Here is a 12,439-nt window from a genome sequence, read left to right on the forward strand (position 1 = left end):
TTGAGACCTGTCTGGGTAACAGAGGGAGACCTCCGTCTCTACAAAAACTACAACAAAAAACAGCTGGGCATGGTGGTGTGCACCCATGGTCCCAGCTATTTGTCGGGCTGAGCTGGGAGGACTGCTTCAGCTCCGGACATCAAGACTGCAGTGAGCTGAAATCATGCCACTGTACTCCAGCCTGGGTGACAAAGACGCTGTCTCAAAAACAACAACAAAAAAAGAAATTTCTACCATCTAAAAATTCTTTGTTCCACGTTACCATTTTTTTTCCTATGTTACTATTTTAACCCAAATGCCAAATTTATAAAACTGACCAAAACCAAAACCAAAACCCCCAAAAAGCACAATATCTTTCAAAGGTATTCATAAGGAGTCCGTCTGAGTTATGTGACTGTCCTACTCTCCACCCTGACACATTAGTAAGGAGAAAATAAGACAGACAACCTGACCTTCTCATACATTTTCAAATATACTCATCCCTGTCCCCACGCATAAGGTTCTTAGATTAATTGCTAATTTTCTCAAAGACTCAATCTTATATAACAATATTCCAACTTAACCTATTATGTAAAAAGACAATTTTAGCGTTCTAGTTCAGCACCATTCATATGTGAATTACATGTAACATTTAAGGTCAGCTATAAAATCAAATGCTTAAATGCTTATTTCAAAAACTGTTTTTTCACCCATATTGTGGAGGAAAAAAAATTTATTTATTTATTTATTGAGATGGAGTATTGCTCTGTCCTCCAGGCTGGAGAGCAATGGCATGATCTCGACTCACTGAAACCTCCGCCTCCCAGGTTCAAGTGATTCTCCTGCCTCAGCCTCCATGTCCAGCTCCTTTTTGCAGTTTTTGTAGAGACAGGGTTTTACCATGTTGGCAGGGCTTGTCTTGAACTCCTGACCTCAGGTGATCCACCTGCCTTGGCCTCCCAAAGAGCTAGGATTACAGACACAAGCCTCTGCACCCAGCCAAAAAAATTTGTGTGTAATATGCTTCTTCATATACTAATAAAAAAAATCATGTATTTAAAGTTCTGTCATTAAAAACTTAAAACTTACCTAACAAGTTCTTTGAAAAGAAATGCTTCCATAACTGGCTGGGTATGGTGGCTCATATACCTGTAGTCCCAGAACTTTGGGAGGCCAAGGTGGGCAGACCCCTTGAGCCCAGGAGTTTGACACCAGCCTGGGCAATATGATGAGATCCCACTTCAAAAAAAAAAAAGTTCCCAACACTTTTTTTTTTTTTTCTTGGAGACAAGGTATCGCCTAGGCTGAAGTACAGTGGCACATTCATGGCTGATTGCAGCCTCAACCTCCTGGGTTCAAGCAATCTTCTGCCCACCTCAGCCTCCTGAGTAGCTGGGACTACAGGCATGCACTAACACATCCAGCTAGGTTTTTTTTTAATTTTAATTTTAATTTTTTATTTTTTGTAGAGACAGGTTCCCTTTGTTGCCCAGGCTGGTCTCAAGCTCCAGAGCTCAAGTGATCCTCTTGCCTCGGCATCCCAAAATGTTGAGATTATAGGCATGAGGCACCATACTCTGCCTGCCCAAAACTTCTGGTAATGAAGTCTAAGATTATACAGTCTCCAAAACATTAAAGAGGAGACACGACTAGAGGAGGAAGGAAAGTACAGGAAAGGGAAAAATAGGTATTTCCCACTGTATTTACAACTTTGTGCTAACTTGAACACAGTACTTTCTGGGCTATCCTCAACCTTGGCTACTCAGCAGAATTGCCTTTTGAGGTGTTTCAGAATGGATGCTAAGGCTATAACCCTAATCTACCAAACAAGAAACTTTGCAGAAATAGGACCAGGTGCCCCTTTTTCTCTCTTTTCTTTTTTTTGAAGTTCCTCTAGTGGATGACACATGGCCTTTCAGGCTGAGAACTATGAAAGAGGCAGGCTACTAGTTAAAAAATACCTTGATCTGCTGTCTTCGTAGCATGGCAAGTTCTCTCATGTCTCGGAATGGCTGTAGTAAATACTGATAGAGTTCAGTTGTAGCTTCCGCAAGACTGCTGTAGGCTTCATCCTCCAACTGATACAAATCCAGAAGCTCCACCATGCTCTCTGTATTCTTGTGCTTATCCAAGAGCTGTGGAACAAGACAGTTTCACAAATAACGAAAATCAATTCTATATGAAGGAACGAAGTGGGATAAGAAAAAAAAAAGAAGAAAGAAAATCAATTCTAATAACCTATAAATACTTGCTCTGAACTCCCTCCCTATCATGCGAGGTCCTCGGAACCCCAAAACACAGAAGCAAGAGGGAACTAAAAGCACTGACTGTTTTTCATCAATATCTCCATGCTTCAGATGTCTCAGTACTCAAGACCTTTGTCTGAATCACTCTTTTGAGGCTCAATGTACTGAGCTTAGCCTTAACTCTTCCAATTTTTTTCCCCTTTTTTTCTGAGACAGGGTTTCACTCCTGTCACCCAGGCTGGAGTTCAATGGTGTAATCTCCACCTCCTGGGCTCAAGTGATTCTCCTGCCTTAACCTCCCACGTAGCTGGGACTACAGGCACATACCACCACAACTGGTTAGGTTTGTTAGTGTTTTTTTTTTTTTTTTTTGTAGAGATGGGGTCGCACCATGTTGCCCAAGCTGGTCTCAAAATCGTTGGCTCAAGAGATCCGCCCTCCTCAGCCTCCCAAAGTGCTGGGATTATAGGTATGAGCCACTGCACTGGACCCCCAATTTTTTTCTACTATCTAGTAGGAAAAAAATCATCTCAATCTGGAACATTTCCAATAAATTTCTTCAATTTCTACTTGTCACCTCCTTCAAAATCATGGTCAGGCACTGGCATAGGAGTTGGACATACAAAAACATGTTCCTGGTCCTCAAGAGTTTATAGTGTAGTGAATAAACAGAAAACAATTATTAATTAATTTTATTTTATTTTATAAAAAAATTATTCTTTCCCAATGGTATTTCAAGAGATAAAGATTCCAAATTGTGATAAATAGTATGAAAATTATAAATAAACGTTTTAGAAAAGAATGAGGCTGGGTGGAGTGGCTCATACCTGTAATCCCAACACTTTGGGAGGTCAGGTTAAGAGGACTGCTTGAGGCCAAGAGTTTGAGACAGGCCTGGGCAATGCAGTGAGACCTTGTCTGTATAAAAACAATAATTTGCTGGGCACAGTAGCTCACAACTATAGTCTCAGCACTTTGGGAGGCCGAGGTCGGCAGAACACAAGGTCAAGAGATTGAGACCATCCTGGGCCAATATGGTGAAACCCTGTATCTACTAAAAATATAAAAATTAGCTGGGCATGGTGGCACCTGCCTGTAGTCCCAGCTACTCAGGAGGCTGAGGCAGGAGAATCACTTGAACCCAGGAGGTGGAGGTTGCAGCGACCTGAGATGGCACCACTGCACTCAGCCTGATGAAAGAGCAAGACTCTGTTTCCAAGAAAAAAAAAACAAAAACAAAAGAAAACAAAAACCAAAAAATCAGTATCCAGTAATTTAATCTTAAACAAGATTTCTTGGGAGAAAAAATGTAAAAATTAGCCGGTAGTCCCAGTTATGGGAGATTGAGGCATAAGAATTGCTTGAGCCTAGGAGGACGAGTCTGCAGTGAGCCAAGATTGTGCCACTGCACTCTAGCCTAGGTGTCAAAGTGAGACCTTGTCTCAAAAAACAAAACAAAACAAAACAAAAAAAGTGGCTGGGCACAGTGGCTCACACCTGTACTCCCAGCACTTTGGGAGGCTGAGGCAGGCAGATCACTTGAGATCTGGAGTTTTAGATCAGCCCGGCCAACATGTGAAACCCTATCTCTACTAAAACTAAAAAAAATCAGCCAGGTGTGGTGATCAGGAGTTTTAGATCAGCCCGGCCAACATGTGAAACCCTATCTCTACTAAAACTAAAAAAATCAGCCAGGTGTGGTGATCAGGAGTTTTAGATCAGCCCGGCCAACATGTGAAACCCTATCTCTACTAAAATTTAAAAAATCAGCCAGGTGTGGTAGCACACACCCATAATCCCAGCTACTGGGGAGACTGAGGCAAGATAATCGCTTGAATCTGGGAGGTGGAGGTTGCAGTGAGCCAAGATTGTGCCACTGCACTCCAGCCTGGGTGACAGAGTGAGACTCCATCTCAAAAAGTAAGTAAATAAATGAAAATAACAAATGAAAAGAACTAATATAGTAAGACAACAATTTACATATTTAAACTTGGACTCATTTATCTGGTGGCAGTATCATCTCCCTAAAGGCATAAAATTCTATTTCTTTTCACACCTGTAAGTTTCCACTACTATCTTTCTGCCCACTTATTTGCTTTTTAGCTAACATATCAGTTCATATATGTAACTATGCTGAATTGAGACTTCAGACTCATTCCCTGTTCAGATTTTTGGCACAATTATGTAGCAGCACCTGTATTATTGACAATCATGATAAATCAGATACTCTACATTAAAGTGCTTTTATAACAAAGAAATGCCAAACAAATATTAGCTATCAATCTGTTTTTTTTTAAGGCCACTATTAAAGCTAACGGGGAGAACTGACTCTTGCCAGTATTAGTTGAGCAGTTCTATCAAACCAAGTTTTGTCACTGATGAAAACAAAAAACTGTGGGGTAAAATATTACAAAACAACTGCCTGTAGGCACTGCAGAGTGACTAAAATAGCTATAAAATGGAAGGGACATCAACAATACCTTGGAAGCAGGGAGGGCTCTAGGTGGTTTTTTAATTCATGCTCAGCCTGAGGGTATGCCCCAGTGGATGCCAGAAGAAGGGGAGAGGTATGGCTAAAAGAAACCCACAGTCTTGCTAGCTTGAAGAATCTGAGGACAGAGTTCAGGATGACCACAGCAGCTAGAAAGCCAGAGGACAATGCTGAAAAGGAGACAGACTAAGAAGAAGAAACTCCAAATTTGTATATAAACTCTACTCAAATTTCTGGTGCTCACAGGAACTATCATGCACAGGACAGGTACTAAGCAATCCAGATTAAACAAAACAGTAAATATTTCATCTACTTCCTTCTGTAAAGAAGTTATAGAGTTTGACATTTGAATCCAATCAACTTTACTGCTGAAAAGACTAAAATTCAGCAACTCTGAGGGAACATAACAGAATTCAGAGACTCTACAACGTATCCTTCGCAATGTCTATACAAAGAAATAGAAAAACAAAACTCAGTCATCAAAAAGCAATCAATGGGGCAGGTAGGGTGGATCAAGCTTATAATTCCAGCATTTTGGGAAGCAAAGACAGGCCTCCCTGTCTTCCAGTACTTTGGGAGGCGAAGACCCTTGATATAATTCCAGCACTTTGGAAGGCGACGACCCTTGAGGTCAGGAGTTTGAGACCAGCCTGGGCAACATGGTGAAACACTGTTTCTACAAAAAATATAAAAATTAGCCAGGTGTGGTGGAGCATGCCTGTAGTCCCAGCTACTCGGGAAGCTGAGGCACGAGAATCACTTAAACCCAGGAGTTTGAGGTTGCAGTGAGCTATGACTGAGACACTCCAGCCTGGGAGAAAAAGCAAAGTCCTGTCTCTTAAAAAGAGATGAACTGGGCCGGGCGCGGTGGCTCAAGCCTGTAACCTCAGCACTTTGGGAGGCTGAGGCAGGTGGATCACGAGGTCAAGAGATCGAGACCATCCTGGTCAACATGGTGAAACCCCGTCTCTACTAAAAATACAAAAAATCAGCTGGGCAAGGTGGTGTGTGCCTGTAATCCCAGCTACTCAGGAGGCTGAGGCAGGAGAATTGCCTGAACCCAGGAGGCAGAGGTTATGGTGAGATCGCGCCATTGCACTGCAGCCTGGTTAACAAGAGCGAAACTCTGTCTCCAAAAAAAAAAAAAAAAAAAAAAAAGAGAGATGAAGTGGTACAATATTAACTCTAAGTATGGTTTAATCTCTATGGCAATCACTAAAAGAATAATAATTTAAGAAGGTATAGCTATAAGTCCCAATATGTTAACGTTATTAAATTAACACAAAAGAATCAGGAAAACAAGAAGAGAAAAAAGAAGTAAAAACCACAGGATATTTTCATATACATACCTCTGTGTCAAAAAAAAAAAAAAAAGGAAAGAAACCAAAACAGAAGATACAAAGAGAAAACAAACCGACCTAAATCCAACGTTGTCGAGAATTATATGAAATATAAATGGACTAAACTCTTTAAAGGTACATTATTGAAATGGATAAAAAAGGAAGCTAAAGTTATATGTTGCCTATAAGAGATGAATATTAAAAACAAAGACACAAGGCCAGGCACTCATGCCTGTAATCGCAGCACTTTGGGAGGCTGAGAGGGGTAGATTACCTGAGGTCAGGAGATCGAGACCATCCTGGTTAACATGGTGAAACCCCGTCTCTACTAAAAATACAAAAAATTAGCCAGGTGTGGTAGCACACACCTGTACTTCCAGCTACTCGGGAGGCTGAAGCAGGAGAATCCCTTGAACCTGCGAGGTGGAGGTTATAGTGAACTGAGATTGCGTGACTGCAGTACAGCCTTGGTAACAGAACGAGACTCTATCTCCCCCTACCCAAAAAATAAATAAACAAATCAAAAGAAACAAATAAGTTGAAAGCAAACAGTAAAGTGTAAGAAGGCTGGAGGAACTATATTAATATCAAAGAGTACACTGTAAAATATAGAGTAATACTGCAGATAATGCAGAATTATTTTTTTTTTTTTAAAGACAGTCTCCTTCTGTCCCAGGCTGAAGTACAGTGGTGGGATCTTGGCTCATTACAACCTCCTCCGGGTTCAAGCAATTCTCCTGCCTCGGCCTCCTGAGTAGCTGGGATTACAGATGTGTACCACTAAGCCTGGCGAAGTTTTTGTATTTTAGTAGAAACAGGGTTTCACCATGTTACCCCCAGGGTGGTCTGAACTCCTGCAATCCATCTGCCTCCACTTCCCAAAGTGCTAGGATAATAGGCGTAAGCCACTGTGCCCAGCCCAGAATGTTTTATAAAGACAAAGAGTCAATTCAGCAGGAAGACAAAACAATCATATGTGTACATACCTAATAATAGAGCTTCAAAATACAGTAAGTTATAATGGAAAGAATTTTTAAAAAGAAGGAAGCAAGTTCACAGAAAGTTGATGATTTTAACACTCCTGAGTCAAAACATCCTTGTCAGTATAATGGTGAGTAAAAGAAAATGAGACATAAATGCTCAAAAAAATTCCATAGAAACAATAGGTAATCTGAAGACCTATATCCATTCAAGAGATTGAATCAGTAACACCCTTCCCAAACAGAATGCATGAGGCCCAGATAGGTTCATAGGTGAATTCTACCAGACATTTAAGAAGAAACTATACCAATTCTCTCAAATCTCTTTCAGAAAACAGAAGTAGAGGGAATACTTCCTAACTTATTTTATGAGGCCAGCATTAGCCTAATTGCAAAAACACACAAATATTACCAAAAAAAAAAAAAAAGACAGGCTGGTCATGGTGACTTGCGCATGTAACACCAGCACTTTGGAAAACCTAAGTGGGAGAATCACTTGAGCTCAGGAGTTCAAGGCCAGCCTGGGCAACATAGTGAGACTCTTAAAAATTTTTTTTTTTTAATGTAGCCAGGTGTGGTGGGAGACTTGCTTGACCCTGTGAAGTGAAGGCTGCAGTGAGTCCTGATCGTGCTATTGCACTCTAGCCTGGGCAACCGAGTGAAGCCCTGTCTTAAAAAAAAATTACAGACTAACATCTTCTATTAGCACAGACACAAAAATCCTCCACAAAATATTTAGCAAATCCAACAATAAGTAAAAAGAATTATATACCACAACTGAATGTAATTTATTCCAAGTATACAAGGCTGGCTCAGCATTAAATAATCAATTAATGTCATCTATTACAGAAATAGGCTAAGAAAGAAAAATTGCAAGATCAAATCAACAGATGCAGAAAATTCATTTCACAAAATCCAACATTCAATTCATAAAACTCTCAGCAAACTAGGAATGGAAAACCTCCTTTGCCTTGATGAAAAACCTCAAGCTAAAATCATATTTAACAGTGAGAAAGTACTGGGTTAGTGCAAAGTAACTGTGGTTTTAAAACTATCATTACTTTTGTACCAACCCAGAAATGTTCCCACTATGATGAGGCAAAATGTCCCCTTTACTACTCCTATTTAACACAGTACTGAAAGTCCTAACTAATGCAATTAAAAAAGGAAATTTTAAACGTGTAGATTGGGAAGAAGGAAGTAAAACTGTCTCTGCTTGTAGATGACATATTTGTCCATGTAGAAAATGAATTCACACACACTCATACATCCCACCACACAATCCTCCAGGCCGGGTGCAATGGCTCATGCCTGGCAATCTCAGACACTCTGGGAGGCAGAGGCAGGAGAATCACTTCAGCCCAGGAGTTCAAGACCAACATGGGAAATCAAAGAAGATCTAAGGAAATACTCCATGTGTATGCATAGGAAGATTCAATACTGACAAGGCATTAGTTCTTCTTAACTTGATTTATAAATTCAATGCAATCCTAATCAAAATCTCTACAAGTTATTTTGTGGTATCAAAAAATGGATTCTAAAGTTTATAGAGAGGTGAAAAGACTCAGAATAGCCAACACAATATTGAAGAATGTCGAAGGTCTCAGACTACTTAACTTTTTTTTAGATACTATAAAGCCACAGTAGTCAAGACAGTAGGGTATTTGTGAAAGAATAGACAAGTAGACCAATGGAACAGAATAGAATCCAAAAATAAATCCACACAGATACAGGTAACTAATCTTTTAACAGAGGACAAAGACAATTCAATAGAAGAGTCTTAAAAAAGAATGTAGACACAGACCTTGTACCCTTCAACAACTTAACTCAAAATTGAGCATGAAATTAAATGTAAAACTCAAAACTATAAAATCTCTAGAAGATAACATGGGAGAAAATCCAGCTGACTTTGTCTTTGGCATTGACTTTTTAGATATAACAACAAAAACACAATCCATTAGAAAATGTTAAGACGAACTTCATTTAACTTCTGCTCTGCAAAAGACACTATTAAGAATGAAAAGACAGGCCATGGATGAAGGGAAAACATTTGCAAAAAACATATCTGATAAAAGACTGTTACCAAAAATATATAAAGAACTCCTGAAGCTCATGTAAAAAAAGACCCAGCTTATAAATGGGCCAAATATCTCATTGAAAATATACAAATGGGCCGGGCATGGTGGCTCATGCCTGTAGTCTGAGCACTTTGGGAGGCTGAAGCGGGCGGATCACCTGAGGTCAGGAGTTCAAGACCAGCCTGGCCAACGTGGTGAAACCCTGTATTTCAAGAAAGAAAAGAAAGAAAAGAAAGAAAAGAAAGAAGGAAGGAAGGAAGGAAGGAAGGAAGGAAGGAAGGAAGGAAGGAAGGAAGGAAGGAAGATATATAAATGACAAATAAGGATATGAAAAGATGCTCAACATCATATAACATTAGGGAATTATAAATTAAAATGAGATACCAATACATACCTACTGGAATAGTGAAAATCCAAAACCCTCACATCAGAAAATGCTAGAGAGGATGTGTAACAACCAGAACTCAATCACTGTTGATGGAAATGCAAAAGTGTACAGCCACATTAGGAGACATAAGTTTTCTTTTTATTTTGATAGATGACTGAGAGAGAGACAGTCAGGATCTCACACTCTGTTACCCAAGCTGGAGTGTAGTGGCACATTCATTGCTCACTGAAGCCTTGAACTCCTGGGCTCAAGTGATCTTCCCACCTTAGCCTCCTGAGGAGCTGAAACTACAGGTGTGCACCACCATACTCATTATTTTTTTAAATTTATTGTAGCAATGGGATCTCACTATGCTGCTCAGGCTCATCTTGAACTCCTGGTTTCAATCAATCCTCCCACCTCAGCCTCTCCCAAAGTGCTTGGATTACAGGCATAAGCCACTATGTCCAGTCCACTCTGATAGTTTCTTACAGAACTACATGTCTCTTACCACCTAATCCAGCAATCATGGATCATTAATATCTATCCAAATGAGTTAAAAATCTTTATCCACACAAAAACCTGCACACTGAAGTTTATGGAAGCTTTATTCTTAATTGCGAAAATCTGAATGCAACCAAGATGTCTTTCAACGGGTGAATGGATAAGCAAATTGTAGTACAGCCATACAATGAAATGTTCAGCAAGAAAAGAAATGAGCTGGATGGGCACTGTGGCCGAGGCCTGTAATCCCAGGGCTTTTTGAGACCAAGGCATAAGGACTGCCTGACCCCACCCAGGAGTTTGAGACCAGCCTGGGCATCATAGGGAGATCCCATCTCTATAACAAATAAATATTATTTTAAAAAGGGAAAAGAAATGATCAAGCCACAAAAAGATATGGAACACCTTGTATGTATGTATACTGCTAACTAAAGGAAGTAATCTGAAAAGGCTACATATTATATGATTCCAACTACATGACATCCCGGAAATGCCAAACTACAGAGTAAAAAGATCACTCGTTACCAGGGGCTGAGGAGAGATGGAGCAGTCCAATGAACAGATGGAGTCCAGAGGATTTTCAGAGCAGTTAAACTATTTTGTAACATATTATAATGCTATATACAGGACATCGGGACATTATGCATTTGTCAAAACACAGAAATTCTAGGGTTCTACATTTTCTAAAAAGGAAAGCAAACCCAGAACTGTATGAAAATTAATTTTAATATAAACTACGGATTATTCAATAATAATGTATCAATGCTGGTTCATAAATTGTAACAGATGTACCACTCCAATGCAAAATGTTAATAACAGGAAAGACTGAGGACAGGAGAGAGGGATTAAGTATGAAATCTCCGTACTGTCTGCTCAGTTTTTCTGTAAAAACCTAAAACTGATGTAAAAACTCAAGTCTATTAATTTTTAAAAACAGATGACACAAGGCTACTTAAAGACATGTTATATTTCATTGTATGTGTTAGACTATCATAAAAGTAAAACAAATAAATCATTCAAAATAAAGCCATAATAACCAATTAACACTGAGTTTCAAACCCACTGACACCATTTTTTTTTTATAAACTGATCAAAGCTATGTCTGTTTTTCCACTTCTTCAACAGGCAGTTTTTTGGTTGGTTCTATTATTTGTTTTTAATAGAGTCAACTAAAGCAAAAAGAAGCAATTCAAACATCAATCTGGGTTTTGGTGAAAAGAAGTAGATTAATAAATACAAATATACAGTTAGAATAAATTCTGGTATTCAACAGTATAGTAATGTAAATTACAGTTAACAGTAACTGTATACTTTAAAACAGCTGGAAAAATTGTAATGTACCCAACACAAAAAGAGGATAAATGTTTGAGGTGATGGATATTGCAATTACCCTAACTTGATCATTACACATTGAATATGTGTATCAAAATATCACATGTACCACCCAAATATGTACAACTATGTCAACTAAAATACAAAAAGCTCTGAACATTGGTCATGTAACAAGTATTAATAAATTACTTACATATGTAATTAGTCAAGAAAGTACTGTATTTGTGGACTGCCCACTCTGCCCAGCATTGGATATATCATACAAAGACTTCTGAGATTCTACTACTAGGCAGACATTCTGCCAGACACTAGGGACACAATGGTGAACCAAAGCAGACATCTTTTCTGCTTCTTTAAGTCAACTCTTTAGCTTACTTAATCTGATAGAACAGAGACATTAATCAAAGTCCCAAACAAATTCAAAACTGCAAAGGTAAACACCTCTGTGACTGAGAGGCAGATAAATTGCAAATAAGACTGCACACATGAACAGAGGCCAGGTCACATGGGATGCTGCATTGTGATGAAAGCTAAGAAAAGCTGGCCAGGCACAGTGGCTTATGCTTGTAATCCCAGCACTTTGGGAGGCAGAGGCGGGTGGATTACGAGGTCAAGAGATTGAGAGCATCCTGGTCAACAAGGCGAAACCCCGTCTCTACTAAAAATGCAATAAATTAGCTGCGCATGGTGGTGTGCACCTGTAGTCCCAGCTACTCGGGAGGCTGAGGTAGGAGAATTGCTTGAACTCAGGAGGCAGAGGTTGCAGTGAGCCGAGATTATGCCATTGCACTCCAGCCTGGGTAACAAGAGCAAAACTCCATCTCAAACAAAAAAAAACAGTATTAGCCAGGATCATGTGCCTGTAATCCCAACTACCAGCTAAGATTACACCACTGCACTCTAGCCTGGGTGAGACACAGTGAGAGAGAAAGAGAGAGCGAGAGAGCGAGCGAGAGAGAGAGAGAGAGTGAGAGAGAGAGAGGGAGGGAGGGAGAGAGAGAAAGAGGGAGGGAGGCAGGGAGCACGCGCGCGCGCACAAGCAAACAAAAGTCAGTAATAGTTTCTTTTTTTTTTTCCTTCAAAGATCTCTGCTTCCAGAGAAACGTCAAAGAAGACCTTCCC

The 12,439-nt window shown here is 39.7% G+C and overlaps 1 protein-coding gene across 1 annotated transcript in view; it reads right to left on the minus strand.

Annotated features, from left to right (window-relative positions):
• JMY (junction mediating and regulatory protein, p53 cofactor) overlaps positions 1-12,439 on the minus strand; it is a 105,744-nt gene that overhangs the window by 52,193 nt on the left and 41,112 nt on the right. Inside the window, exon 2 of the mRNA XM_035291338.3 lies at positions 1,941-2,114. Within this exon, the coding sequence (XP_035147229.1) occupies positions 1,941-2,114 (174 nt within the window). The remainder of the gene's footprint in view (positions 1-1,940; positions 2,115-12,439) is intronic.

Source organism: Callithrix jacchus, chromosome 2 (assembly GCF_049354715.1).
Source record: "Callithrix jacchus isolate 240 chromosome 2, calJac240_pri, whole genome shotgun sequence".
NCBI lineage: Eukaryota > Metazoa > Chordata > Mammalia > Primates > Cebidae > Callithrix > Callithrix jacchus.